The sequence below is a fragment of the Pongo pygmaeus genome, chromosome 4, assembly GCF_028885625.2.
Source record: "Pongo pygmaeus isolate AG05252 chromosome 4, NHGRI_mPonPyg2-v2.0_pri, whole genome shotgun sequence".
In the NCBI taxonomy this organism is placed as follows: Eukaryota; Metazoa; Chordata; class Mammalia; order Primates; family Hominidae; genus Pongo; species Pongo pygmaeus.
In genome coordinates this window covers 32,678,942-32,703,428 of record NC_072377.2, presented here as the reverse complement: position 1 = coordinate 32,703,428, position 24,487 = coordinate 32,678,942, and the positions used below count along the sequence as shown (strand labels likewise).

At 43.8% G+C, this 24,487-nt stretch overlaps 1 protein-coding gene and 1 non-coding gene across 3 annotated transcripts in view; both read left to right on the top strand.

Annotated features, from left to right (window-relative positions):
- Positions 1-23,366, top strand: part of MTMR12 (myotubularin related protein 12) — an 83,977-nt gene extending 60,611 nt beyond the window's left edge. Inside the window, exons 9-16 of one of the 2 annotated variants that reach the window (XM_054488620.2) lie at positions 1,785-1,891; positions 2,535-2,659; positions 7,054-7,132; positions 8,513-8,583; positions 11,464-11,636; positions 15,495-15,662; positions 16,682-16,843; positions 20,132-23,366. In XM_054488620.2, the coding sequence (XP_054344595.1) occupies positions 1,785-1,891; positions 2,535-2,659; positions 7,054-7,132; positions 8,513-8,583; positions 11,464-11,636; positions 15,495-15,662; positions 16,682-16,843; positions 20,132-20,701 (1,455 nt within the window). In that variant the 3' untranslated portion in view covers positions 20,702-23,366. The remainder of the gene's footprint in view (positions 1-1,784; positions 1,892-2,534; positions 2,660-7,053; positions 7,133-8,512; positions 8,584-11,463; positions 11,637-15,494; positions 15,663-16,681; positions 16,844-20,131) is intronic. The other variant, XM_063664694.1, reaches the window with a different exon arrangement.
- LOC129037629 (U6 spliceosomal RNA) lies at positions 15,744-15,853 on the top strand. The gene has a single exon (XR_008502871.1). It is a non-coding gene; the product is annotated as a U6 spliceosomal RNA (small nuclear RNA).
- Positions 23,367-24,487: the final 1,121 nt, after the last annotated feature.

Sequence of the window (24,487 nt, the reverse complement as noted above, 5' to 3'; positions counted from 1 at the left end):
GAGGAGATAAAAAGGGTTAAGAACACTTAGTCTCTTAGAACTCACCATCCAGTCATGGCTAAGAGTATCTCCCCCTTTATCCAAGTGGGCTGTGCCAACTAAGGGAGGCACAATTGCCTGGGCACCAAAATTTCACCACCTTAGGCAGAGAGCTGAAAACTGTATGGTGGTTTCTGCACATCGCTTAGCATGGCATTGAGAAAGGGAATGCAAAAACAGCAAAGGGCCCTTTGATTATCTTACGTTCTAACACTTCCACCTCATCATGAATCTTAAAGTGTGGCTTGGCCCCAAGAGAGGAGTTGTTGCTGTTTTCAGCAGTTCCTAAAGCAGTTCTGTGTCGCTCTGTGCTTGCTCTCTGGCTGGGCTCATCAGCTCCCCCACTGCAGCAGGCCATAAGCTCCCATTTCTAGAGTGCAAGGCCTGCTTTCCTCTCATTTTAGGGGCCTCCTGAATATCTCCACATGGAGGTCCTGTTGATACTAGACACCCAATATGTGCTGATTCCATCACCTTCCCCAGAAATCCCGAACCAGTTCCCCTTTGTGATTTTCTAAGTGTAGTGCACAATATCACCTGGATTGTCATGCCGATCTCTAACTCTGGGTCTGCGCCACTGCTAGCATATCCAACGCATGGTTTATACCTGGCAGATGAATGGCAAAAAGGTGCTCCCTCTGGGCAGCTGAATTATAAAAGGTCTTTCCTCCAGGTTTATCTTTGAACCCAGGCCAATGGCTTGGTCAGCAAAGCAAGGGCTGGACCTTAGCCACTCTCAAGCACTTAGCCAGGCCTTTATGCAGGACTCAAAGTCCACAACTGTACTCACCTGTCCAACCAGTCTGTCTTTCTTCTCCATTCTAGCTTCCACTGGCAGATTACTTTGCCCCAAGATCAGTTCTAATCTCCTTTTGTTCCTGAAAAACAAACAAAACCCCCCACTGTAACCTGAAAAAAGCCTGAACACCTTAACCTGTTGCCAAAGCAGAAGAAAGCCTAAACAGCCTCGTCTCCCACTCTTGGTCACTCATGTGACTTCTTTCTCCTTGCCTTGTTTTTGTTGTTCCTTGAAATTTCTTTCTTCAGTTATATAATACATTCTACCTTATTTTATTATATTCCTAAGCTTATTTCCCTTTTGAAACTAAGCTCTAAAGGTAGATACAGTGTCTTAGTATCTTTGTGCCCTCTCACAACCTAATGTGGTGCCTTGCATGTCACAAGTCTTGAATTCAGTTATGTCAAATAGCCAACATTCCATTCTTCCTAGTGTGGATTTTCTCTAATGAGAGTTGCCCCCTTTTTGCCATCCATATACAACACAGCCTTTAGAGTCACACTGCAGCTACTTTTGTACAACTTGGGAAAGTCCTTCCATCTCTCCAAGCCTCAGTTTCTTGCTGTTAAGGGGGATAAATAATCATACCCATCACAGAGAGTTACCATAACAATTAAATGAGTTAATTCATGTAAAATACCTGAACATGTAATAAGCTGCACTTGAATGATAGCTACTATCCTGATAATAATAATGTTGTTGTTGTCATCATCTGGGTTAACAGCTGATAAGTCAAAAGGTATATGTTAGACCATAAGTCTGTGTCTGACTACCTAGACCTGTTTTATTTTTTAAAACTAAATCATTCTTTTTCATTGTGACTAAATACTCCCAGGCTTAATAAAGTATGTCCAGCCATTTCATACTGAAGTTACAGATTTCCATGTATGTGTCCCCTGTTGGGTTGTGTTTATTGTATCTGGTAAAGCTTTATTTGTTTCTACAGATATGGTGTTGGTCCTGCCACAATGGAAGTGCCCTTTTGAAAATGTCAGCACTGCCCAAAGAACAGGATGACGGCATTTTACAAATCCAAAAGAGCTTCTTAGATGGGTCAGTACTAGTTCTACATTTTGTTCTTGTTCAATTCTTGTTTTCCAAGAAGCAGGGAACAGTTCTTAGTAGTATGTCTATTTCTGTTTACCTACTGGTAGCTTAGTGCTAGGGGAATACAAATTACAGTGATCATTTTGAGTTAATTTGAAAGGAGTCAGTATAACATAATAATTAAGAGTGTCACCTGCTTGTTTTTAGAGGTGCACACTAAAGTCTTCAGCGGGGAGGTGACATGATGTCTGTAATGTTAACAGTTGTCAAATTTAGGTCATGGTACATGTCACGATACTATTCTACTTTCTACATGTTTCAAATTTAAAAAAACAAAGCAAAAAAAACTCAAAGTAGATTAATTTAAAACAAAAAAAAAGGAATAGACTCAGAGTTACATTGCCTTTGTCCAAATCATGGTTCTATCAGTTTATAAATTAGATAATCTTGGGCCAAGCAGTTTTACTCTATGCACCTCCATTTCCACACCCATTGACTGGGAACAGGAGTCCTGCAGCAATTGCCTGGTAGGTGAAGATTAAATGGGAGAATGCCTACTGAGCCCTTGACACAGATTGTGGCATGTAGTAAATCCTTAAGCAAAATTTGTGTTTGCTCTTCTAATCTCATATTCCTTTTTGATACCTAGAATTTACAAGACCATCCACAGGCCACCCTATGAAATTGTTAAAACGGAAGACGTATCAAGCAACTTCCTATCCCTGCAGGAAATCCAGACTGCATACTCTAAATTTAAACAGCTATTTCTGATAGGTGAGAAGAATACTGAGCAAAAACTTTTGTGTCATATGGGGAAAGACATGCCATGCAGATCAGGTGAAAGTTGGTGCCTTTTCCCTGGGTTCCTTATGTTAGTACGCAGAGCCCAGGGCTGTGATGTCATGGAGCCAGGGGTCTGGCTGCCATTACCACACTTCCCTCTCCATCTCTCTCCAGGCTTTCCCCCCTGCCTCCTTATTGTGGCAGTGATCACACAGCCACCCTCCTCTTCTCCCCTTCCTCAGCATACCAGTTGCCCAGTGGTGAGCATTTTGGTTTCTTCCTTTAAAAGTTTTTGAACTATGTAGTAATTTATAAAGTGCAGTAATTTGCAGTAATTTATAAAGTGAATAATGTTCGCTTTCCTCTGTAGACTTTTTCCCAAAGTGGAAATACTTTAATTTTTTCCCCTGATTGGGAATATACAGTTTCTAACAATATTAAAAGTTCTACCAGAAATGTACAAAGTAGAAAATGAAATATGCCTGTCTCAGCTACCCCCATTTTCCTGCCCAGGCTGCCTACTGGTGCCTCATATTTAACACTGCTCAGTCACTCATTGATTCTCTTCATTCTGGAATGAGTGTTTACGCTCTGAGATTTGTCATGCCTATAGGTAACTTTTCCTAACTTGGACATTGTTTTTTGAGACAGGGTGTCACCTCTGTCATCCAGTCTGGAGTGCAGTGGCATGATCACAGCTCACTGCAACCTTAAAACTCCCAGGCTCAAGTGATCCTCCCACCTCTGCCTCCCAAGTAGCTGGGATTACAGGCACACGCCTCCTCACCTGGCTAATTTTTGTAGAGACAGGGTCCCATAATGTTGTCCAGACTGATCTTGAACTCCAGGGCTCAAGCGATCCTCCCACTTTGGCCTTGCAAAGTGCTGGGATTATAGGCATGAGCCACTGCCTGGACTAACTTGGACTTTTTAGCCTAGCAAATTCTTAACTGTTTTGGGATTCATTCAGTGACATTTATTGTGTTTCCATTGAACAAGGGGTCTTCAAAAAGTTCATGGAAAATGTATATTATGAAAAAACTATGCATGAATACCAAAACTTTTTTACCCCAAAATAACTCATACTAACTTATTATAACATGCTGAGCAGGATCTGGTTTGAGGAGCTAAGAAGGGTGAGAAATTAGTTTGAAAACAGGCCCTATTAGAGCACCATGAATTCTGCCGAAATTGGAGCAAAAACAAATATTGAATTTATGGTGAAGCTTGGGTGGAAGAATGGTGAAATTATTGATGCTTTACAAAAAGTTTATGGGGACAATGCCCCAAAGAAATCAGCAGTTTACAAATGGACAACTCATTTTTAAGAAGGAGCAGATGATGTTGAAGATAAAGCCTGTGGTGGCAAACTGTCCACATCAATTTGCGAGGAAAAAATTAATCTTGTTTCTGCCCTAATTGAAGAGGACCGACAGCAGAAGAAACAATAGTCAACTCCATAGACATCTCAGTTGGTTCAGCCTACCCAATTCTGACTGAAAGGATAAAGTTGAGCAAACCTACTCGCTGGGCGCAGTGGCTCACGCCTGTAATCCAGCACTTTGGGAGGCTGAGACGGGCGGATCACTTGAGTTCAGGAATTTGAGACCAGCCTGGCCAACATGGCAAAACCCATCTCTGCTAAAAATACAAAAATTAGCCGGGCGTAGTGGTGGGTGCCTGTAATCCCAGCTACTTGGAGGGGCTGAGGCAGGAAAATGAACCCGGAAGGCGGAGGTTGCAGTGAGCCAAGATCATGCTACTGCTCTCCAGCTTGGGTGACAGAGCAAGACTCCATCTCAAAAACAAAAAAACAAAACAAAACAAAAAAAACCGTCTACTCAATAGGCGCCGAAACCATTGTGCCCAGATCACTTTCAGATGAGAGCAGAGCTTTCAACAGAAATTTTAAACAAGTGGGATCAAAATCCTGAAGCATTTCTTTAAAGAATTGTAACAGGAGAAGAAACATGGCTTTACCAGTACGATCCTGAAGACAAAATACAATCAAAGCAATGGCTACCAAGAGGTGGAAGTGGTCCAGCCAGGGCAAAAGCAGATATGTCAAGAGCAAAGGTCATGGCAACAGTTTTTTGTGATGCTCCAGCCATTTTGCTTGTTGACTTTCTGACCAAAGCACAAAAACATCTGCTTATTATGAGAGGTTTTGTTTTTTCTGAGACAAATTCTCACTCTGTTGCCCAGGCTGGAGTGCAATGGTGTGATATTGGCTCACTGCAACCTCCACCTCCTGGATTCAAGTGATTCTTGTGCCTCAGCCTCCTGAGTAGCTGGAATTACAGGTGTGCACCACCACACCCGGCTAATATTTGTATTTTTAGTAGAGGCAAGATTTCACCATGTTGGCCAGACTGGTCTTGAGCTCCTTACCTCAAGTGATCTACCCTCTTTGGCCTCCCAAAGTGCTGGGATTATAGGCATGAGCCACCATGCCCAGCCATAAGAGTTTTTTAAGAAAGTTGGCCAATGCTTTCGTAGAAAAATGCCCGGGAAAACTTCATCAGAGGGTCCTTCTCTACTGCTCATTCCTCCTATCAAACAAGGGCAATTTTGCAAGAGTTTTGATGGGAACTCATTAGACATCTACCTTAAAAGTCTGATTTGACTCCTTCTGACTTCATTTTCTAATCTTAAAAAATCCTTAAAGGGGGCTGGGCGTAGTAGCTCACATGTATACTTGAAGCACTTTGGGAGGCCGAGGTGGGCGGATCACCAGAGGTCAGGAGTTCAAGACTAGCCTAGCCAACATGGTGAAACCCTATCTGTACTAAAAATACAAAAATTAGCCAGGCATGGTGGTGGGCACCTGTAATCCCAGCTACTCCGGAGGCTGAGACAGAAGAATCGCTTGAACCCGGGAGGCAGAGGTTGCAGTGAGCTGAGATTGTGTCATTGCACTCCAGCCTGGCTGACAAGAGCAAAACTCCATCTCAAAAAAAACACAAAAATCCTTGAAGGGAACCCATTTTTTTTTCAGTTAATAATGTAAAATAGACTGCAATGACATGGTTAAATTCCTAGGACCCTCAGTTCTTTAGGGGGGATGAGAGTGTCTTAAACTTGATGGAGCTTATGTTGAGAAATAAAGTTTATATTTTTTATCTTCATCTTTTAATTCCATGTTTTCACATACTTTTTGAAGTCCCCTTGTATATACTAACTATGCTAGGCATTGGTGATAAAGAGAAATATAACACCAAGAGCTTATATTCTTGCAGGGGAAACAGCAATGTATGACTCTAACTCAAACTAAAACATTACAATACATGTTTACTATTTAATCAAGGACACTCATTCTAGTTTTATTTCAGTCACTCAGGACTTTCAGGGATATCTGTCTTTTATTGATTTGAGTTTGCAACTTTTTTTTTCTTTTTTTCTTGAGATGGAGTTTCGTTCTTGTTGCTCAGGCTGGAGTGCAATGGTGCGATCTCAGCTCACCGTAACCTCCACCACCCCGGTTGAAGCTATTCTCCTGTCTCAGCCTCCCAAGTAGCTGGGATTACAGGCATGCGCCACCACCCCCGGCTAATTTTTTTGTATTTTAGTAGAGACAGGGTTTCTCTGTGTTGGTCAGGCTGGTCTCGAACTTCTGACCTCAGGTGATCCGCCCACCTCGGCCTTCCAAAATGCAGGGATTACAGGCGTGAGCCACCACGTCTGGCCTTTTTTTTTTCATTTTTTAGAAACAGGGTCTCACTCTGTTGCCAAGGCTAGGGTGCAGTGGCGCCACCATAGCTCACTGCAGCCTCAAACTCCTGGCCTCAAGTGATCTTCCTGCTTTTGGGATTATAGTGCTAGGATTATAGGCATAAGCCACAGCACCCAGCCTGAGTTTGCAACTTTTAAATATATTGGATTTCTGTAAGATTTAAGGTACTCTGTTTTATAAGGCATGTAGGAGGAGTCGTGTCATGGTATGCTGGGTGGATGAACTTGTGCATTGGGATTCTAATAAAAGTTAAGCCTGACCCTTAGGCTTCTGTGGCATCAGGATGGATCCAGTTGCATTTTCCACTTCTAGAATTAGCAGCCTGGATGTCAACTATTTCTGCCTAAAGCATGTTACTCTCTGTCGACTTACAGGATGAACCATGGCTTTGTGTATGCATTGTAGGAATTTCTTATTTTAGCAATAAAGATCTCTTTTTGACCACCACAATCTTCTAGGGGCCTACAGCTCAGAAACCATTTCAGCCAAAGTTTTGAAATGACCCTTACTCAAAATAGGGTCCTGTGCCTGGATTCTGCAGTCTGAGTCAGGACTGTTAATCTGAATGACACAGTTGAGGAGCACAGGATTTTTGTGGCAAGTATGTCAGTGAACAATGACCTGACGTCTTTACTCCTTTTTCTTTCTTCAGATAACAGTACTGAATTTTGGGACACAGATATAAAATGGTTTTCTCTGTTGGAAAGTAGCAGCTGGCTTGACATAATCAGGTATTTCAAACCATTGTTTTACTCATGAATTTTGTAATTGTCTAACTCAGGGTAGTAGATCAAACTGACAAATAATTTAACTGTTTGATATTTGACAGTTAAATATTCTTAGATCACATGTTCTACAGCTAGATTTTATATTTGCTACTTATTTCTGTGCACATTTGATAGGAATTTATGAACATGCCACCTGCTTACAAGGAGATGTAGTCTACAGACAAGGCATTGAAAAAACACAGAAAGAGTGTGACAACCCAGAATTATTATTGAGGCAGCAGTGCTGGCCTCCAGGGAGGAAATTGAGGGTAAAAACAGGAGTGATACTGACTTTTCACTGAATACTTTTTTTAATCTTGTGTCTTATGCATATATTATCTGTGTTTTTAAAAACCATGATTAATGTCAGGTATTTTTGGTTTGGGAGTTCCAGAAAACAGTTATATTGCCTTTCCTACTTTCTATATCGAATAGCTCTTCTCTGTTGCCATTAAATAGAGGATATGACAGAGAAAGGTGCAAAACAGAAATGATGATCAGGATGAGAGAGTAGCTCTAATGCTAGGCTACATTTCAGGAGGGAGAGCAATGCTTCCTACTGCCTCACACACATTCTCCCTCCATTCTGAAGTTGAGTACTGCGGAAAGGAGCCTTGGCCCTCCAGACACTGAACTGTGCTTCAGGCATCCTGCTACACGTCTCATAATTTGAATATATAATGGCAGACAGGGATAAATGTTATGGAAGCAAAGAACCCTTCTTTGTGTAGGGTGGGCAGAGAAGGGTGAGCATCTCTAGCCAGATGAAGAGTCGGGGTGTGGGAAGGGAAGGTGGCTGGGGGGTAGGAGAGGACACCTCTGCAAGCAGAAGACAACATATGTGAAGGCCCCCAGTTATACAAGTCAAAGCTGGGAATAGCGGCAACAGTCACAAAGGGAATAACGTGTAGAGAGAGACAAAAAGGATTTCTGAGCATATTGGAGCTTTTTAGCCATTCTGATACATTCAGCAGGTCACCTTAAGTAAAGTAATCTGGTCATGTCTCGCATTCTCCAGGTATGGATTTTTATGAATCTTGCTCACCAGCAGACTCAGGCGTGAGTTTTTAATAAGAATGTCTAGTTTAGAAATTACCTAGGAGCATTTTCACATCAATTTTAGGATTCCCTTCTGAAAATTTTCAGTTTCTAATGGGCAGGAATATATCCCGGTATCTAAATAATGTAAATAGAAGTTATTTTCTTTTCTAGAGGATTTTAGCATGGAAAAAAAAAATAAGAGAGAAGACTGAAGGTCAAGTCAGACTATCTCTAAACTACATAATGTTTGTGTTACCAAGCTCATGAACTAATGCCCCTTTTTCTTGTCTCTTTCCTATTTAGACGTTGCCTGAAAAAAGCAATAGAGATTACAGAATGTATGGAAGCACAAAACATGAATGTTCTTCTTTTAGGTAATATATAGGAAGCATAAAGGATGATTTCCATTTTCTTTCACTTGAGATTCAATTTTTGTACATGTAGCTTTATGTATTTGGAAACAAAAGGAGTGAGTTAGTGTAGAAATCCTTCCTATTCCTTTCTCCCTAACCTTGGAATCCTTTGCCTTGGATTTCAGTGTTAGAGTTTAAAACAAAATTCTTTCACTTTGCACTTGGCAGACCTATTCACAATCCACGAAGGAATTGTTGGTATCTTTACCAAAGCTCACATTTCTTAATGTTTTGGATTTTGTTTTATATTAACTGAGCTTGGTTAAAGTTAAAATCTTTTTAGAATCCCTGTTATATAAAGAGATCCATGGATGACTTGGTTGTTATTTTTATATCTTTGTGGTTGGCAACTTTATTCAGTTACCGTAGAAACTTGGTGGCCTGTGAGTTCCTTTTCCTCAGTGGGCTTAACTTGCTGTACATGATGCAAACATTCAGAATGTGCGAAAGCAAGTGTGAACCACCATGCAAGGAAGATTGGTGCTGTAACTAGTTACATATGAGCTAAAACATTACCTGCTGTTTAGAAATATTATGTTTCGTATAGCCCCACACTATAGATTAAGTAGATTGTCTCATGCTTTATACCCCCAAGCTTTTATCATTCTCTGAAACTCTGTAACTGTTGGCCCTGGGTTCTAAGGGCAGCCTGGAAAATGTATCTTTCTGTGGCTTCTGTCCATCTGATATTGGCTGACCGACTTAGATTTGAATACATTTATTGAGCCCCTGCCATGTGCAGGGCTCTGTTCCGCCTTCAAGAAGTTTACAACCTAATGAGAGAGTTGCCTTAAGTGTGCTATTGAAAAAGATCTAACCAGCCGTGACAGAACAGAGCATTATTTGAGTACTGAGCAACTAGTGAAAAGGAGGAGAGAGAAAGATTGGAGGTCTAAGAAATGGAAGGACTCAGGGCCAGAACACATTAATCACAGAGTTGCATAAAGTGAAATTTGAATCTTTGACTGATGGAACTGAGACGTCCTTCACTCCTGGATGGACTACTGAATTGTCTCACCACTGAAATCTCTTTTAGTCCCTCATTCCATTACCCAAGGGAGTATCATTAACACCCTTCAGATCCAAGAAGAAAGAGTTCCTTAAAAATGAAACTTGTGGCTGGACATGGTGGCTCATGCCTGCAATCCCAGAATTTTGGGAGGCCAAGGCAGGCAGATCACTTGGGGCCAGGAGTTGGAGACCAGCCTGGCCAACATGACGAAACCCTGTCTCTACTAATAATGCAAAAATTAGTCGGGCTTGGTGCTGTGTGCCTGTAGTCCTGGCTACTCGGGAGGCTGAGGCACAAGAATTGCTTTAATCTGGGAGGCAGAGGTTGCAGTGAGCCGAGATTGTGCTGCTGCACTCCAGCCTGGGTGACAGAGTGAGACTCTGTCTCCAAAAAAAAAAACACTTGTTTTGAAAACTGATAGCACTAGAAGACAAAAATAAAAATCTGTTTCTCTGTAACCCATGTCATCCCATAGTTGAGGCTTGTTTCCTGGAGGGAGAAGTGTAAGCTTGGACTCATAGTGCTCTGTGATTATAGGGGTCAGGATGAAAGAGTTATCACAATATGAGCACCTCCCTAGTTACAATTCATTCTTTTTTTTTTTTGAGACGGAGTCTCCCTCTGTTGTCCAGGCTGGAGTGCAGTGGTGCGATCTCAGCTCACGGCAACCTCTGTCTCCCTGGTTCAAGCGATTCTTCTGCCTCAGCCTTCTGAGTAGCTGGGATTACAGGCGTGCACCACCACGCCTGGCTAATTTTTGTATTTTTAGTAGCGTTGGGGTTTCACCATGTTGGTCAGACTGGTCTCGAACTCCTGACATCGTGATCCACCCGCCTCGGCCTCCCAAAGTGCTGGGATTACAGGCATGAGCCACCGCGCCCGGCCTACAATTCATTCTTAAGTTTCTCTAACGCCAATGATACTAGCACCATCCTCCTCATGGACATTTTTTAAAAACAACTCGAGTTGCACCTATTTTTGTGAAAGGGAAACTATGGGGATGTAGACCCGGACTTTTAGGATCTTAAAACTCTAAGACAAATGCACGGATAAAGATATGTGGTTCTTTTGCTCTAAGTCATGAATGTTAAACAAGTATGTGAGTGGACTTTTCATCAGATGAGTTTTGGAAAGTGCATGGCAGGTGGGCATGTAGAAGTAGACCAAGGAGAGTTTGTCTCCTAGGCTAGGCAGGAGAAGCAGGCACCTCTGTGCCCCTCAAACAGAAAAGGACAGAGCCTTAGAGCTGAAAATAGAAATAATTTTGCTACAGTCAAGAAATATTAAACTTCCTCCAAAGTAGAGTTAGTGGAGGACTTAGGAGTAGAGGAAGGGATGTCTGAGGTGAGTTTGAGAAGCAGCTGAGCCGTGAAATAGTGAGTTCAGTGACGGAGGCGTCCACACCCCAGGAGGAGTTCAGTGACGGAGGCTTCCACACCCTAGGAGGGAAGAGCTTTAGTCTTGGCCTGCGGAGCCTGGCTGGTCATCATTATGTGGGTGATTCTGCTGTCTCTGTGTGGCACACCTAGACCCCCACATGCTGAAAGTAGCTTTGCAATGCTGCATTTATTTATTCAGTATGCAAATCCATATTTAGTACCAGTGTATGCCAGAACCTGTACTAGACATGCTAGAGCAGTTCATCTCTCAGTCTGAAAACGTAACCCTTTTTTATTGGCCCTTGCCTTTAGGGAGTAAGAACATGACCGTTAATAGTAGACCTTGGTGTTGGGAATCCTACTTTTAACTGTGCAAGTGAGAGCATTCTGAAACTTTTTAACATTTTATGTCCTCCTTCCTCTTTGCACTGCTGCTGGGGCCTCTCCTAGAGGAGAATGCATCCGACCTCTGCTGTCTCATTTCCTCTCTGGTGCAATTGATGATGGACCCCCACTGCAGAACCAGAATTGGTTTCCAGAGCCTCATCCAAAAGGAGTGGGTCATGGGTGGCCACTGTTTCTTGGATCGCTGCAACCATCTCCGCCAGAACGACAAAGAGGAGGTGAGTTCCCTCACTGCAGACTGTTTCCGTCATGGGGAGAACTACTGAATCTCTTATTTAATACCTGTCATCAGATGTAGGATTGCTGCTTGCAAAGTGTAAGCCGAACAGGTTTGTTTAGAAAACTAGGATCATTTCATTGTGTGATGACTTTGGATACTTTAAATAATAGTGAAACCTTTCCCAGAGGAAAGAGATATTAACAAGTATGTTCAGAGGTTTCTAAATTGTGTACACCAAGGGTGTATACATGTTTCACAGTGGGAATAATATTTATTAATAAGACTTAAATATAAAGTAACTCGGTGAGGGAGACTCCTACCTTTTCTACAAAATTAGTCTTTGCAATAAATAGATATGCAGGGTGCAGGTTTTCTACAGAAAATATAGGTTGAACATGCCTTGTCTGAAAGTCATGGGACCAGAAGTGTTTCAGATTTCAAATTGTTTTGGATTTTGGAATATTTGCACTCCATTACTGGTCGAGCATCCTTAATCCAAAAATTGGAGGCCTGGCATGGTGGTTTGCACCTGTAATCCCAGCACTTTGGGAGAACAGAGTTTGAAACCAGCCTAGGCAACATAGACAGACCTTGTCTCTACCAAAAATAAAAATAAAATAAAATAAACTGGGCATGGTGATTCCTGACTACAGTCCCAGCTACTAGGGAAGGTGAGGTGAGAGGATTGCTTGAGCCCGGGAGGTCAAAGCTGCAGTGAGCCATGATTGTGCCACTGCACTCCAGCCTGAGTGACAGTGAGACCCTATCTCAAAATAAATAAAGTTTTAGATTTTGGAACTGAATGATTTCAGATTTTCAGAGTCAATTTTTTTTTTTTGAGACGGAGTCTTGCTCTGTTGCATAGGCTAGAGTGCAGTGGTGCAGTCTCAGCTCACTGCAGCCTCTGCCTCCTGGGTTTAAGCTTATCTCTTGCCTCAGCCTCCCTAGTAATTGGCATTACAGGTGTGCGCCACCATGCCCGGCTAATTTTTTGTATTTTTAGTAGAGATGGGGTTTCGCCATGTTGGCCAGGGTGGTCTTGAACTCCTGACCTCAAGTGACCCACCTGCCTCAGCCTCCCAAAGTGCTGGGGTTATAGGCATGAGCCACTGCACCTGGCCATTCAGAGTCAATTTTCCTTGCACATAAACCTTTTTGAAATAAAGCACAGGGGCCAGGCACAGTGGCTCACACCTGTAATCCCAGGACTTTGGGAGGCCAAGGCAGGCGGATCACAAGGTCAGGAGGTCGAGACCATCCTGGCTAACGCGGTGAAACCCCGTCTCTACTAAAAATACAAAAAATCAGCCAGGCATGGTGGCACATGCCTGTAGTCCCAGCTACTCGGGAGGCTGAGGCAGGAGAATCACTTAAACCCGGGAGGCAGAGGTTGCAGTGAGCCGAGATTGTGCCACCGCATTCCAGCCTGGGTGTCAGAATGAGACTCCGTCTCAAAGAAAAAAAAAAAGAAATAAAGCACAGGGTTATGTTAATGCCATCTGTTACCAGGGCCTTAGTGGTAGCATGGGTGGGACTGTCCCCACAGCCTCTTCTGCTTCTGTCTGGATTAATCACTCCAGGCCTGGACCTCCAAGTTCAGGCACATGAGAGTTAGCATTTTAGGTCACTTGGTGAAAATGAGCCCCCCAAATTGTGGTGTACATGTCTAGATGACAGCTGTACACACTCCCTTGGCTGCCTTATTGATGATTGGTGGAAGGAAAAATGAAAACACAAACTTTCTTTAATCAACTCACCTGCAGCGCTGACGTATGCTAGCAGTGTGACTTGTGGTTTTTCATACTCCAGGTAGTCAGCATGTCTGTCTGTGGTGCAGAACAGCTTGACACAGAATGCTATGGGCACGCAGAGCCATGGCTCCTGATCGTAAGGGCTTGGCAGGTTCCTTGGGTGATCCAGGTCTCTCTCACTGAGCAAGATGGTTTCTTTCAGGCCTGGCCTGTACTCATCTGTGTCCCATTGAGCTGAATAGAAATCACATCTTTCAGTCCTGGAAGGGACTTGAAGGAACTAATTTGAAAGGTTGATGGCATTTACATAACATGGGAGGCAGAGAGAGCTGATACTTTGTGGAGACGAGTATGGTTGTTTTTTTCTTTTCTTTTTTTTTTGGAGAAGGAGTTTCGCTCATGTTGCCCAGGCTGGAGTGCAATGGCATGATCTTGGCTCACTGCAACCTCCTCTTCCTGGGTTCAAGTGATTCTCCTGCCTCAGCCTCTTAAGTAGCTGAGATTACAGGCATGCCCCTCCATTCCTGGGTAATTTTGTATTTTTAGTAGAGACAGGGTTTCACCATGTTGGTCAGGCTGGTATCGAACTCTTGACCTCAGGTGATTCACCCGCGTCAGCCTCCCAAAGTGCTGGGATTACAAGCGTGAGCCACAGCGCCCGGCCTTGTTTTGTTTTTGAGACATGGTCTCTCTCTGTTGTCCAGGCTGGAATACAGTTGCACAGTCATGGCTTACTGCAGTTTCAACCCCCTGGGCTCAAGCAATCCTCCTGCCTCAGCCTCCTGAGTAGCTGGGACTATAGGCCTACACTACCATGCCTAGCTAATTTTTGTAGTTTTTGCAGAGATGGGTTTTGCCATGTTGCCCAGACTGGTCTCAAACTCCCGGGCTCAGGCGATCCATCTGCCTCAGCCTCTCAAAGTGCTGGAAATACACACATGAGCCACCGCGCCTACCCATATGTTTTTGTTTATCTTGAGAAAAGGGGGACTAGCAGGCACCATGTCTAATGGGGAAAGAGTCTAAGGTCTAAGAAGAGACCTGATCTGCTGCTGTTCACCCAGCCCTTGGAGAAGTCACTCGTATTTTCTGAGCCTATTGCCCTGCCTATACATTGCAGTTCAAATATTTTCCACTCTATTTAATGATATTATGCATAAAACGAAGTGTGAAATAAAGTTGCTGTACAAATGTTTCTTAGCATCTCAACATGGACATATTGGAGTTTTGAAGGAAAATTGAAAAGAAATGTGAGCCCTGTGTGAGACCCTGGGGACCGGCCTCCAGGCATCTCCAATCTTCCCTTTCCTCCTCTGTAAGGGAGAGACTAACATAGCTTCTCTTAGCCCCCTGGCAGGATCACTGGTGAATCAGGGAGGATAAGCGCTTTCTAAATGGTAAAGCACACTAGAAACTACTCTCCCTGCTCATCAAGGGCTCGCCTCTGGGAGCTAATAAATGAGGCTTGTAGATTTGTAAAGATACATTTTGAAAACATTTTGAAACTCACTTTCACTGCTTCTCCCTTGTCTCCCATCCCCATTGTCTTCTGGGCCCTCACTGAGGGGTGGACAGGAGGCTTCTCCTTCCAAGTTGGTCTCCAAGATCAAACCTTGTCAGTTAGTGTGTGGGCAGGTGGGGAATGGAAGTTCCCTCCCACCCCTCATAACTTTTTATTGACAAAGTAGCACTCAAAATTAAGTACATTTTTTGGTAATACAGTACTACTAATGGAAGAATGGAATTTTTTTGGAGGAGATAATATTTTGCTTAATCGGGTTTCTAAGTTAGTGTTTTCTGTTATCAGAATCAATTGCAGATGCTCATCTGTAACACTGATCCATAATGAGGTTTTTACATATTTCATCTTTGAAATGTCTTTGACACAGATAGGCATGTAGGTCGCAAGCATGTGATTTCAGCTGAGCGTATTTCTCACTTGGGATGGAATGGAGTATTCTGTGTTTCTGGAGTGTTCTGTGTTTCCCAGAGAATGAAGTCCTCAGAAGTGCTTATTCTACAGCTGTTGAGGTAGCTACCCCCTGAACTCAGGATGGCTTGCTCTGGGCTCTACCCACCAAGTAACATATCTTGTTTTCATGCAGGTTCCTGTGTTCCTGCTTTTCCTAGATTGTGTCTGGCAGCTGGTGCACCAGCATCCCCCGGCATTTGAATTCACAGAGACTTACCTGACTGTTTTGTCAGATAGCCTGTACATACCTATTTTTAGCACCTTCTTCTTCAATTCACCTCATCAAAAAGATGCGAACATGGTAAGAGTCCCTCTTAGGAACCTGTGTATTAAAGAGGCTTCTTCTCACAAGTAGGATGCAGTAATACTGATGCTAAAAATGGTGCTCACTTGGCAGCACATACACTGAACAAAGTTGGAATGATACAGAGAAGATTAGCATGGCCCCTGCGAGAGGATGACATGCAAACTCATGAGACGTTCCGTATTTTAAAAAAGATATTGAACACTAACTATATACCAAGCATTGGTCTAAGAGCTTCTTAGGTATTAATATTTACTCCTTACAGCACCCTATGGCGTATGCATTTTTATTATCCTGGAGGAAGCTGAGGCAAAAAAAAGGATAAGTAACTCACCCGTGGTCACATGGTAAATATTGGAACCGGAAGCAAGTGTTGAAGCTGGGGAATTAAGCAAAATTCAAAGCTGTCCATTTGAAAGACAGACCAGATGTCCTCCCATTTTGCCTGATGCCTGGAACTCCTCTGTGAAGAGAATGGGGACCAGCAGAGCAGGGAAGCTAGCCTTTTCCTTCCATCTTAACCCTTTTGGCCCTTCCTGGACTGTACCCCCAATTAGATAATCTCAGTGCTTCTGAGCAGCCTCCTGAGGGCTACAGGCTTTGCTTGAGCTGGGAGGATTACCAAATCCCCCAGTGAAGTAGGAGCAACAGCCCTGCTGTCAGAGCTCAGCCTTGTGACTCACCAGCTTTGTGACCTTGGGCAGTTCAGTTTTCTGAGTCTTGGTTTCCTCAAATATAAAATTGGAAAAACAACAGTTACTTCGCGAGGCTGTGGAAGCACCCAGCACAGCGGCTGGCATGTAGACTGCTGGAAAGGAAGCGTCCTTGTTCTTGCCCTCCTCCCCCACCAAAAGCTTGTAGTGAATAACCACAGGTAGCCTCAGCCTTAAATGCCCATGATTATTCATTCTCAGGGCAGAGCAGGAGCATGCTTCCTGGTGCCTGTGTCCAGAAGTATGTGTTTGCCTTCCTCAGCCCTCCCTGGAAGACAGCATGACCTGTGCTTGTTTTGGCAGGGTAGAGAAGGCCAGGATGCACAGAGCAAGCCTTTGAATCTGCTCACCGTGTGGGATTGGTCGGTGCAGTTTGAACCCAAAGCCCAGACATTGCTCAAAAACCCTCTTTATGTGGAAAAGCCAAAACTGGACAAAGGCCAGCGGAAAGGAATGCGCTTCAAAGTAAGATGTCCACATGTCTAAACCCCCTTCAGCTGCCCAGACCCCATGCATGTAATGATAAAAGGTACTTATGGATCCTGTCTGCCAGCATTTTCTACCCCTCGAAGCAGTCTGCAGAGTTGAGACTTGTGATGGTCAAATTGTCAAGGGCCATTAGAATCCTTTGCTTTCAGCAAATCACCTTTGCCCTGGTGCAACAGGGCCATTTGCCATATGTCACTGTGGATGCTGCCGCCCTGGTCATACTCCATGGAATCGTGCCTCTTGTCCTGCCTGTGTGTGTGTGTGTTAGTAGAGTAAAAGGAACATTGATTGTGTGGGTTTTACTTGGCCAATACCAGTTCATTTATTATAATAAATAGTAAGACTTTTCTTAATGAGCTGTGCCTGTAAACCATAGGTTGCAAAACTGTCAAGGGCTGCAAAGTCTCTGTCACAACTACCCCTCTACTATTGTAGGACAAAAGAAGCCTTAGTCTGCTCTGCCCATGGAGTAGCCATTCTTTATTCCTTTACTTAAAAAAAAAAAAAAAAAAAAAAAAAAAAAGGAGTCTTAGTAGGTGAACAAGTAGGCATAGCTGTGTTCCAGTGTTTACGAGAACAGGCGCCAGGCCAGATTTGGCCTGAAGGGTGGCCAGTTTGCTGACCTATGCTATGAACCACAAATGCCAGAAATTCATTTTAATTGATAATCCCAAAGTTCCCTAACTGATGAATTATTTAACTGACATTTCCTAGCTCTGTCTCCAGGCCCAGAATTTCTCCCCCACAGAGTCCACAAAGGAGAGAGCAGTGATGGTAAGTCTAAGTCGATGCGTGTCACTGCCTTCTCCATGCCATCCTTATCCTGCCTGATCTGGAGGGCTTCAGAAAGCCTGGCCCTTTCTGGTGTCAGAGTTGGTTCCATTCTAAAGAGGACTGGGGACCTGGGTGAGCCACGGCCAGCAGAGACGATGTTGGCTGCTGAACAACTCAGAACAGCCACTCTGCCCTTTTAGGGGCTGCAGGCCCAGGATGGAGTTTCCCCTTTCTGGCTGAGCCTCTCCTGCCGGTTTGACCGGAATTGCCCTGAGCCCCAGAACAGCTTGGCCAGAAATTGGTTTTTCTTCAGTGTGTTGCGCCCCCTGGTGGCTGCATGCACATTGTCATGAGAGCTGGATTGGCACCACAGAAACTAACCTGTGCCAGAGTGGCAGGGGACCTCAGAGACAGCGAGGACAATGTCCCTTGTTTTATGGGGGGGAACTTAAGGCTCCCTCTTCCAATAATGGATTTCATTTCTCTCCTCAGACCTAGCTTTTCTAATCGTCTCTTTTCCTTGGGAGATAGGGACAGACAGCCTAAGCTCCAGGAGTTGGCAGGTGGGAAAGGACTGAGCTGAAGGGGTGGAGAATTTCAGGTTGCACTAGCTAAATCACAGTTGGGATGGGGGCGACAAGAAACCTTGAAGCCTTTGGGTAAGAAGACCAGATATCAGGTGGGGCGACGTGTTGAGTGGCCTGGTGGCCTGGGGGAAGTTCTGCAGAGACTCTGAGGAAGCAGGGGCTGAGCAGCATGTGGTGCAGCCGTGCAAATGCCACACGGTGGGGGGGACCCATTCCAGTGTGCAGCCTCGGTGTCACCCGCAGGCCCGGGCCAGGCTTTGACCTGCAGAGCTGCTGGCATGTCAGCAGCTCTATGCCTTAGTTTCCTTGCTTGTAAAGTGGGGCAATAATAATGACTTTGAGAATGAGATGCTCAGTGAATGTGAGTACTGAGCACAGAACCGAGCAGGCAGGCAGGAAGCACTGGGTGGTGGTTCAGTGTAGTCCCTGCCCTGCCTGGACTTCACGATGGAGAAAAAGAGGCCACTGAATCCTGGCCTTCATCTTTCCTGACCCTGGATGGAAAGTCAAATCCTGGTCACCTCTGAGTTGTGGTCTTGTGGGTGGTTTTGCTTTCTTTTTAGTGTTTTTATTGTTATTCCATATTTCATAATAAGGAAATAATTTTCTTTACAATAAAGAATATCTTTTTACAAGGAAGAACCACTGATGGAAATATGTTAGAGAGTTTTAGAGTGAGCCTGAAAATTAAGTTGTTATCTCTTCTTACTTCAAATGAACAGTAGCAAAAGAGCTGGACAAACAGCTTCTCCCCACATGTTTTTACTTCTGCTTTGGGCACTGGGGAACCCTCGTGACCTTCCGACCACATCCATCTTTTACAACCCTTTTGTGTGTGTGTGTGTGTGTGTGTGTGTGTGTGTGTGTGTGAGCCGGAGTTTCGCTGCCATTGCCCAGGCTGGAGTGCAATGGCGTGATCTCGGCTCCCTGCAGCCTCTGCCTCCTGGGTTCAAGCAATTCTCCTCCCTCAGCCTCAGGTGCCCACCACCACACCCTGCTAATTTTTTGTATTTTTAGTAGAGACGGGGTTTTGCCATTTTGGCCAGGTTGAGGTTGGTCTTGAACTCCTGGCCTCAGGTGATCTGCCCGCCTCGGTCTCCCAAAGTGTTAGGATTACAGGCATGAGCTACTGCGCCCAGCCTCACAACCCTTTCACAGTGCACCCCCAAATATAATACTCTGCTCTGGCCACAGAGAGAATGACCAAGGGGGGAAATATGAAAATGTGAAAATGCTCTCCCATTTTCTACTCCATGCAGGTTGCCAGACAAGCCTGGTCAACTTAGCTGGCTCATCACATTTCTTTGCTCTCACCTGCCTGTTTTCTTTATCTAAAAGAATCTTTATGACTTAGGCTTAAACTCCCACTGGATGCCTGATAAGCTGCTATTTCACCCATGCGATAGTATCTTCTGGTAGTTAGCAGTGCCTCCTTGCAGTTGTTCAGAAGATTGTAGTGGTTAACAGCCTTAAAGTTCTCAAAGAAGAAACATCTTTTTCCCTTTAGAACATGAATAGGCCTGACCCACAAGTTCCCCTAAATCATTAAACTATCTTAAGTTAAACAGCTTTTTCAGAAGTACTTTCTGTCCTGTGGTGCCCCTGTGACAGAGGAGGAGGGCACCAAAAGCTCCTTTCTCTGTGTCCCAGCATGCCTTTCTGCACAGCTGCCACGTGCACCTGCTTTCCCATTTGTTTCTGGTACAGTGTGCACCATGGGAATACACAGGAATACCCCACCTCTGGATGTTACAGCGTGTTAATGAGTGTGCATTCACATGGCAACGCTGATGTCTCTTGGAACTTGTTAAAGCAGGGTTGTGCTCTTTTTTTTTTAAGGTAACATCTGTTAACTGTGCCTGTTATGTTAACCAGCGATTTTTATTTGTGTTTTCTCTCAAAGCATCAACGACAACTTTCTTTGCCACTTACACAGTCTAAGTCATCTCCCAAAAGAGGATTTTTCAGGGAAGAAACAGATCATTTAATTAAAAACCTTCTGGGCAAGAGAATTAGCAAATTTATTAATTCTTCTGATGAGCTCCAAGACAACTTTCGAGAGTTCTATGACAGCTGGCATAGCAAGTCCACTGACTACCATGGTTTGTTGTTACCGCATATCGAGGGGCCCGAAATCAAAGTCTGGGCCCAGCGCTACCTGCGTTGGATTCCAGAAGCCCAAATCCTAGGTGGTGGCCAAGTGGCCACTATGAGCAAACTCTTGGAAATGATGGAGGAAGTCCAGAGTTTACAAGAGAAGATCGACGAGAGACACCATAGTCAGCAGGTCCCCCAGGCCGAGGCCCCCTGCCTGCTGAGGAACTCTGCCCGCCTCTCGTCTTTGTTTCCTTTCGCTCTGCTCCAGCGACATTCCTCTAAGCCTGTCTTACCCACCAGTGGCTGGAAAGCTTTGGGAGATGAAGACGATTTAGCCAAACGAGAAGATGAGTTCGTGGACCTAGGGGATGTGTGACCTGTTTGTTGAGTGATTGTGAAAGAGGAATGTGGGAGATTGGGACAGCTGATCCCTGGATTCGTGTCATGCTACAGCTAATGCTGGCAGGGTCCTTAGCCCAGCACTCCGTTGGAATAAACCTGGGCCTTCGGGCAAAGAGGTGGCTCTCATTATTTTTCATGATTCTAAAAGACTATGCAATTAAAACCGCATCTGTAGTATTATTAATTGGAAGGAATTATTACTTGACCCGTAATAGGGTTGTGGCTGTTTTCTGATGCCTAAGTATTATACAGAGCCCACAATGGCCAGTTTACTACCAGAAAGGGCTTCAGTAAGATATTCTTGGACTTGATACTTTCTTCAGATCCTCTTTGTGCCAAGATAATTTATCCAGTCATTGGGAATAGTAAGTTTCTGTGTAACCCATCTCAATTATAGAAGCAAGTTCAGCTTTATGTATTTGTATGGCGAGTTGAAGATTCAGATAGAGGTATTAAGATGTGTGGCATTTACTTAAACCATCACATTTTTTCCTTTCTACGCCCCCTTGCCTGTAAAACACCTGGGAAGTTCCACTGGTGTCATCCATCCTGATGCTTCAGACCGCCCTCCCTTCTTCACAGACCGTGTCACTTTGCCTGTGGGTGGGGGCTAGCAAGCCACCACCCTCTTTTCTGTGCTGCCAGCCCCAGGTCTTCCTCTGCCTGCTCCACACCACTCGCCGCTGTCCCTCTGCACTCCCTGCCTTGGTGCGTGTAGTCCCAGTGTCTCACTGCCAAACCTCTTGGTTACGCTGCGGGGATCTGTTTCTTTGCCTGAGATCCTTCCTGAGGAGCTTCCATTCCTCTGGAGTCTCTCCTTGTTTGGAACAAATCGCTTCGCCTTTTTCTACTTGCCTGCTGAGGCTTTGGAGCACTTGTGATTGCAGTTTTCTGCCGCAGCCCCTGAGCCGAGTTCCTCACATTCTTTTACCTTTATGGACTGATGGGATTGGGTCACTTTTGAATGTGGCTTTCATAGGAAAGCAGCTTAAACATAAATATCAGAAGTGATGATTATCATATGATACCTCAGTGATTTTAAAAAGCCATAGAAGAAACTTGACTATGCCTGGTCACCTTCTTGGATCTGCTGTCTAAATGATATATATATATATAAATTTTTTTTTTTTTTTTTTAATGCAGGAAAGTATACTTTGTAAGGAGCAGTTTTTTTTGTTCTCAATGGAACCCTGTCAAATCGCATAAAAGGAAAAAAAAACTCATTAGAACGTTTTAAATTGAATGTTTGCCTTTTACATATATTTGCTCTTCAGTATGGATCCCAATTTGAATGTTACATGTTTGGAAAAACTTTCAGTTGCTCAAGGGCAATAAGAAAATTTGAGGCCGGGTGTGGTGGCTCATGCCTGTTATCCCAGCACTTTGGGAGGCTCAGGTGGGCAAATTGCTTGAGCCCAGGAGTTCGAGACCAGCCCAGGCAACATGACAAAACCCCGTCTCTACTAAAAATACAAAAATTAGCCGGGTGTGGTGGTGCATGCCTGTAGTCCCAGCTACTTGGGAGGCTGAGGTGGGAGGATCCCGTGAGCGTGGGAGGTGGAGGTTGCAGTGAGCTAAGATCGTGCCACTGCACTCCAGCCTGGGTGATGGAGCAAGACCTCGTCTCAAAAAAAGAAAACTGGAAACTATTGACTAAGAGAAGTTTCTAGGTTTGCACTGAATTGTCTTTTGTACATACGGTGAATTGTTTTGCTGTTCTCCCCACTCCATATTAATGCAGGAGCCAGGTTGGTCTGTTAAGATGAACAAAGGTTGAGGGGAGGGCAGGATTCATGCATCTGGGGGCCAAGCACATGTTCCGTCTTGATTGCCTTAAGAGTTACTAGCGAGGTCAGTGTTAGGCTTGCAATAGGGATTTTAAAATACACTAACTAGTTCCTTAGCTACCTTCACATACATTCTATAGGCCTTCTTCAATTGCCACTAACCTCCACTTCCTTCTCTGCCCCATTGCCTCCCAAATATGCTATGGAGCTATTTTTGTTACCACATTATAACGTGAATATTTATACAGTAGCCTCTTCAGGCTTTGTAATTTTCATTCCAAAAATGCCCGGTGTGATGCTTTACACTCTACAAAGTATGGTTTAAAGGCACAAGGTCATGGCCTTTGTCATAGCAGTTGAATGTGCATTGAAATATTTTTCTATGATTTTTTAAAATTACAATAGAAAAATAAGCTGTTGTAACATGTAAGGTCATGACAATTTTTGTATTTATATTTGAAATCAGATTTCTATAACTTGTATTTGTGTACAGAATTCTCAATGGATTTATATATTGTGAAATTTTTATCTGAGATTGGGATGTGGATTATGCTTAACAGTGAAAGCTGAAATGAGACCATTTACTTTGTTTAAAATGCTGTACTGTGCAAGTTTGGAAATGTAAATTAATTTACTGTATATAATATCTTGAGTTTGTTTATACCTCCAAGTTTTTACACTGAAGATAAACTAGCTTTAATTCAAAACTTTTTTTTCTTTATAAGGGAATAAGCTGTTGAGCTAAACCTGTATACTTGTGCTTTTTATTTTCTGGATGCACAATGAAAGTTTATACTTGTATCTCACTGCATCATATCTGATTGCAGAAATTAAAGCACAATTTACAAGCAATACTGTACTTGGTGTGGTTGGCATAACACATGGAGTAATCCCTTTCATTCTTTCAGGAAATATTGAGCATGTACTGGGTACTTGGCAGGGCCAATGGGGACAGCAGGAAAGAGTGCAGTTTGCATTCTTGTGGAGCACAGGCAGGTTTGATGGTGGGAACCAATAACCAAACAAATATTTAAAATAGGCGATTTGCAGTTACATGTATATCACAGCACTATTCACAATAGCAAAGACATGGAATCAACCCAGGTGCCCATCAATGATGGATTGGATCAGGAAAATGTGGTACATATACACCATGGGATACTATACAGCTATAAAAAAGAATGGAATCATGTCCTTTGCAGCAACATGGATGCAGCTGGAGTCCATTATCCTAAGTGAATTAATGCAGAAACAGAAAACCAAATACTGAATGTTCTCATAAGTGGGAGCTAAACATTGGGTATTGGACATAAAGATAAGAACAACAGACACAGGGGACTCAAAATGGGGAGGGAGTCGGGGAAGGGTTGAAAAACTACCTATTGGGTACTGTGTTCACCATTTGAGTGATAGGTTCAATTGAAGCCCAAACTTCAGCATCACGCAATATACCCATGTAATAAACCTGCACATGTACCCTCTGAATCTAAAGTAAAAATAATAAAAAATCTAGCTGGCACTGTGGCTCACGCCTGTAATCCCAGCACTTTGGGAGGCCAAGGCGGGCAGATCACCTGAAGTGTCGGGAGTTTAAGACCAGCCTGGCAATGTGGTGAAACCCTGTCTCTACTAAAAATACAAAATTAGCTGGGTGTGGCGGCGCATGCCTGTGATCCCAGCTACTTGGGAGGATGAGGCAGGAGAATCGCTTGAACCTGAGTGGCGGAGGGTGCAGTGAGCCAAGATCGCACCACGGCACTCCAGCCTGGGCAACAGAGGAGGGCTCTGTCTGAGAAAAAAAAAAAATCCTAGGTGATGATAAAATGCTGAAGAAAAAATAGGGTGGGGATAGGGTGATTAAAAGAAAAGAGTTTTTAACTCTGAAATTAAATATTATTACCTCTTTGCTTTTTGTGGGGATCTGTAAAATTAGAATTCTATTACTCTGGAATAAAAATTGCTGGAAGAGATCT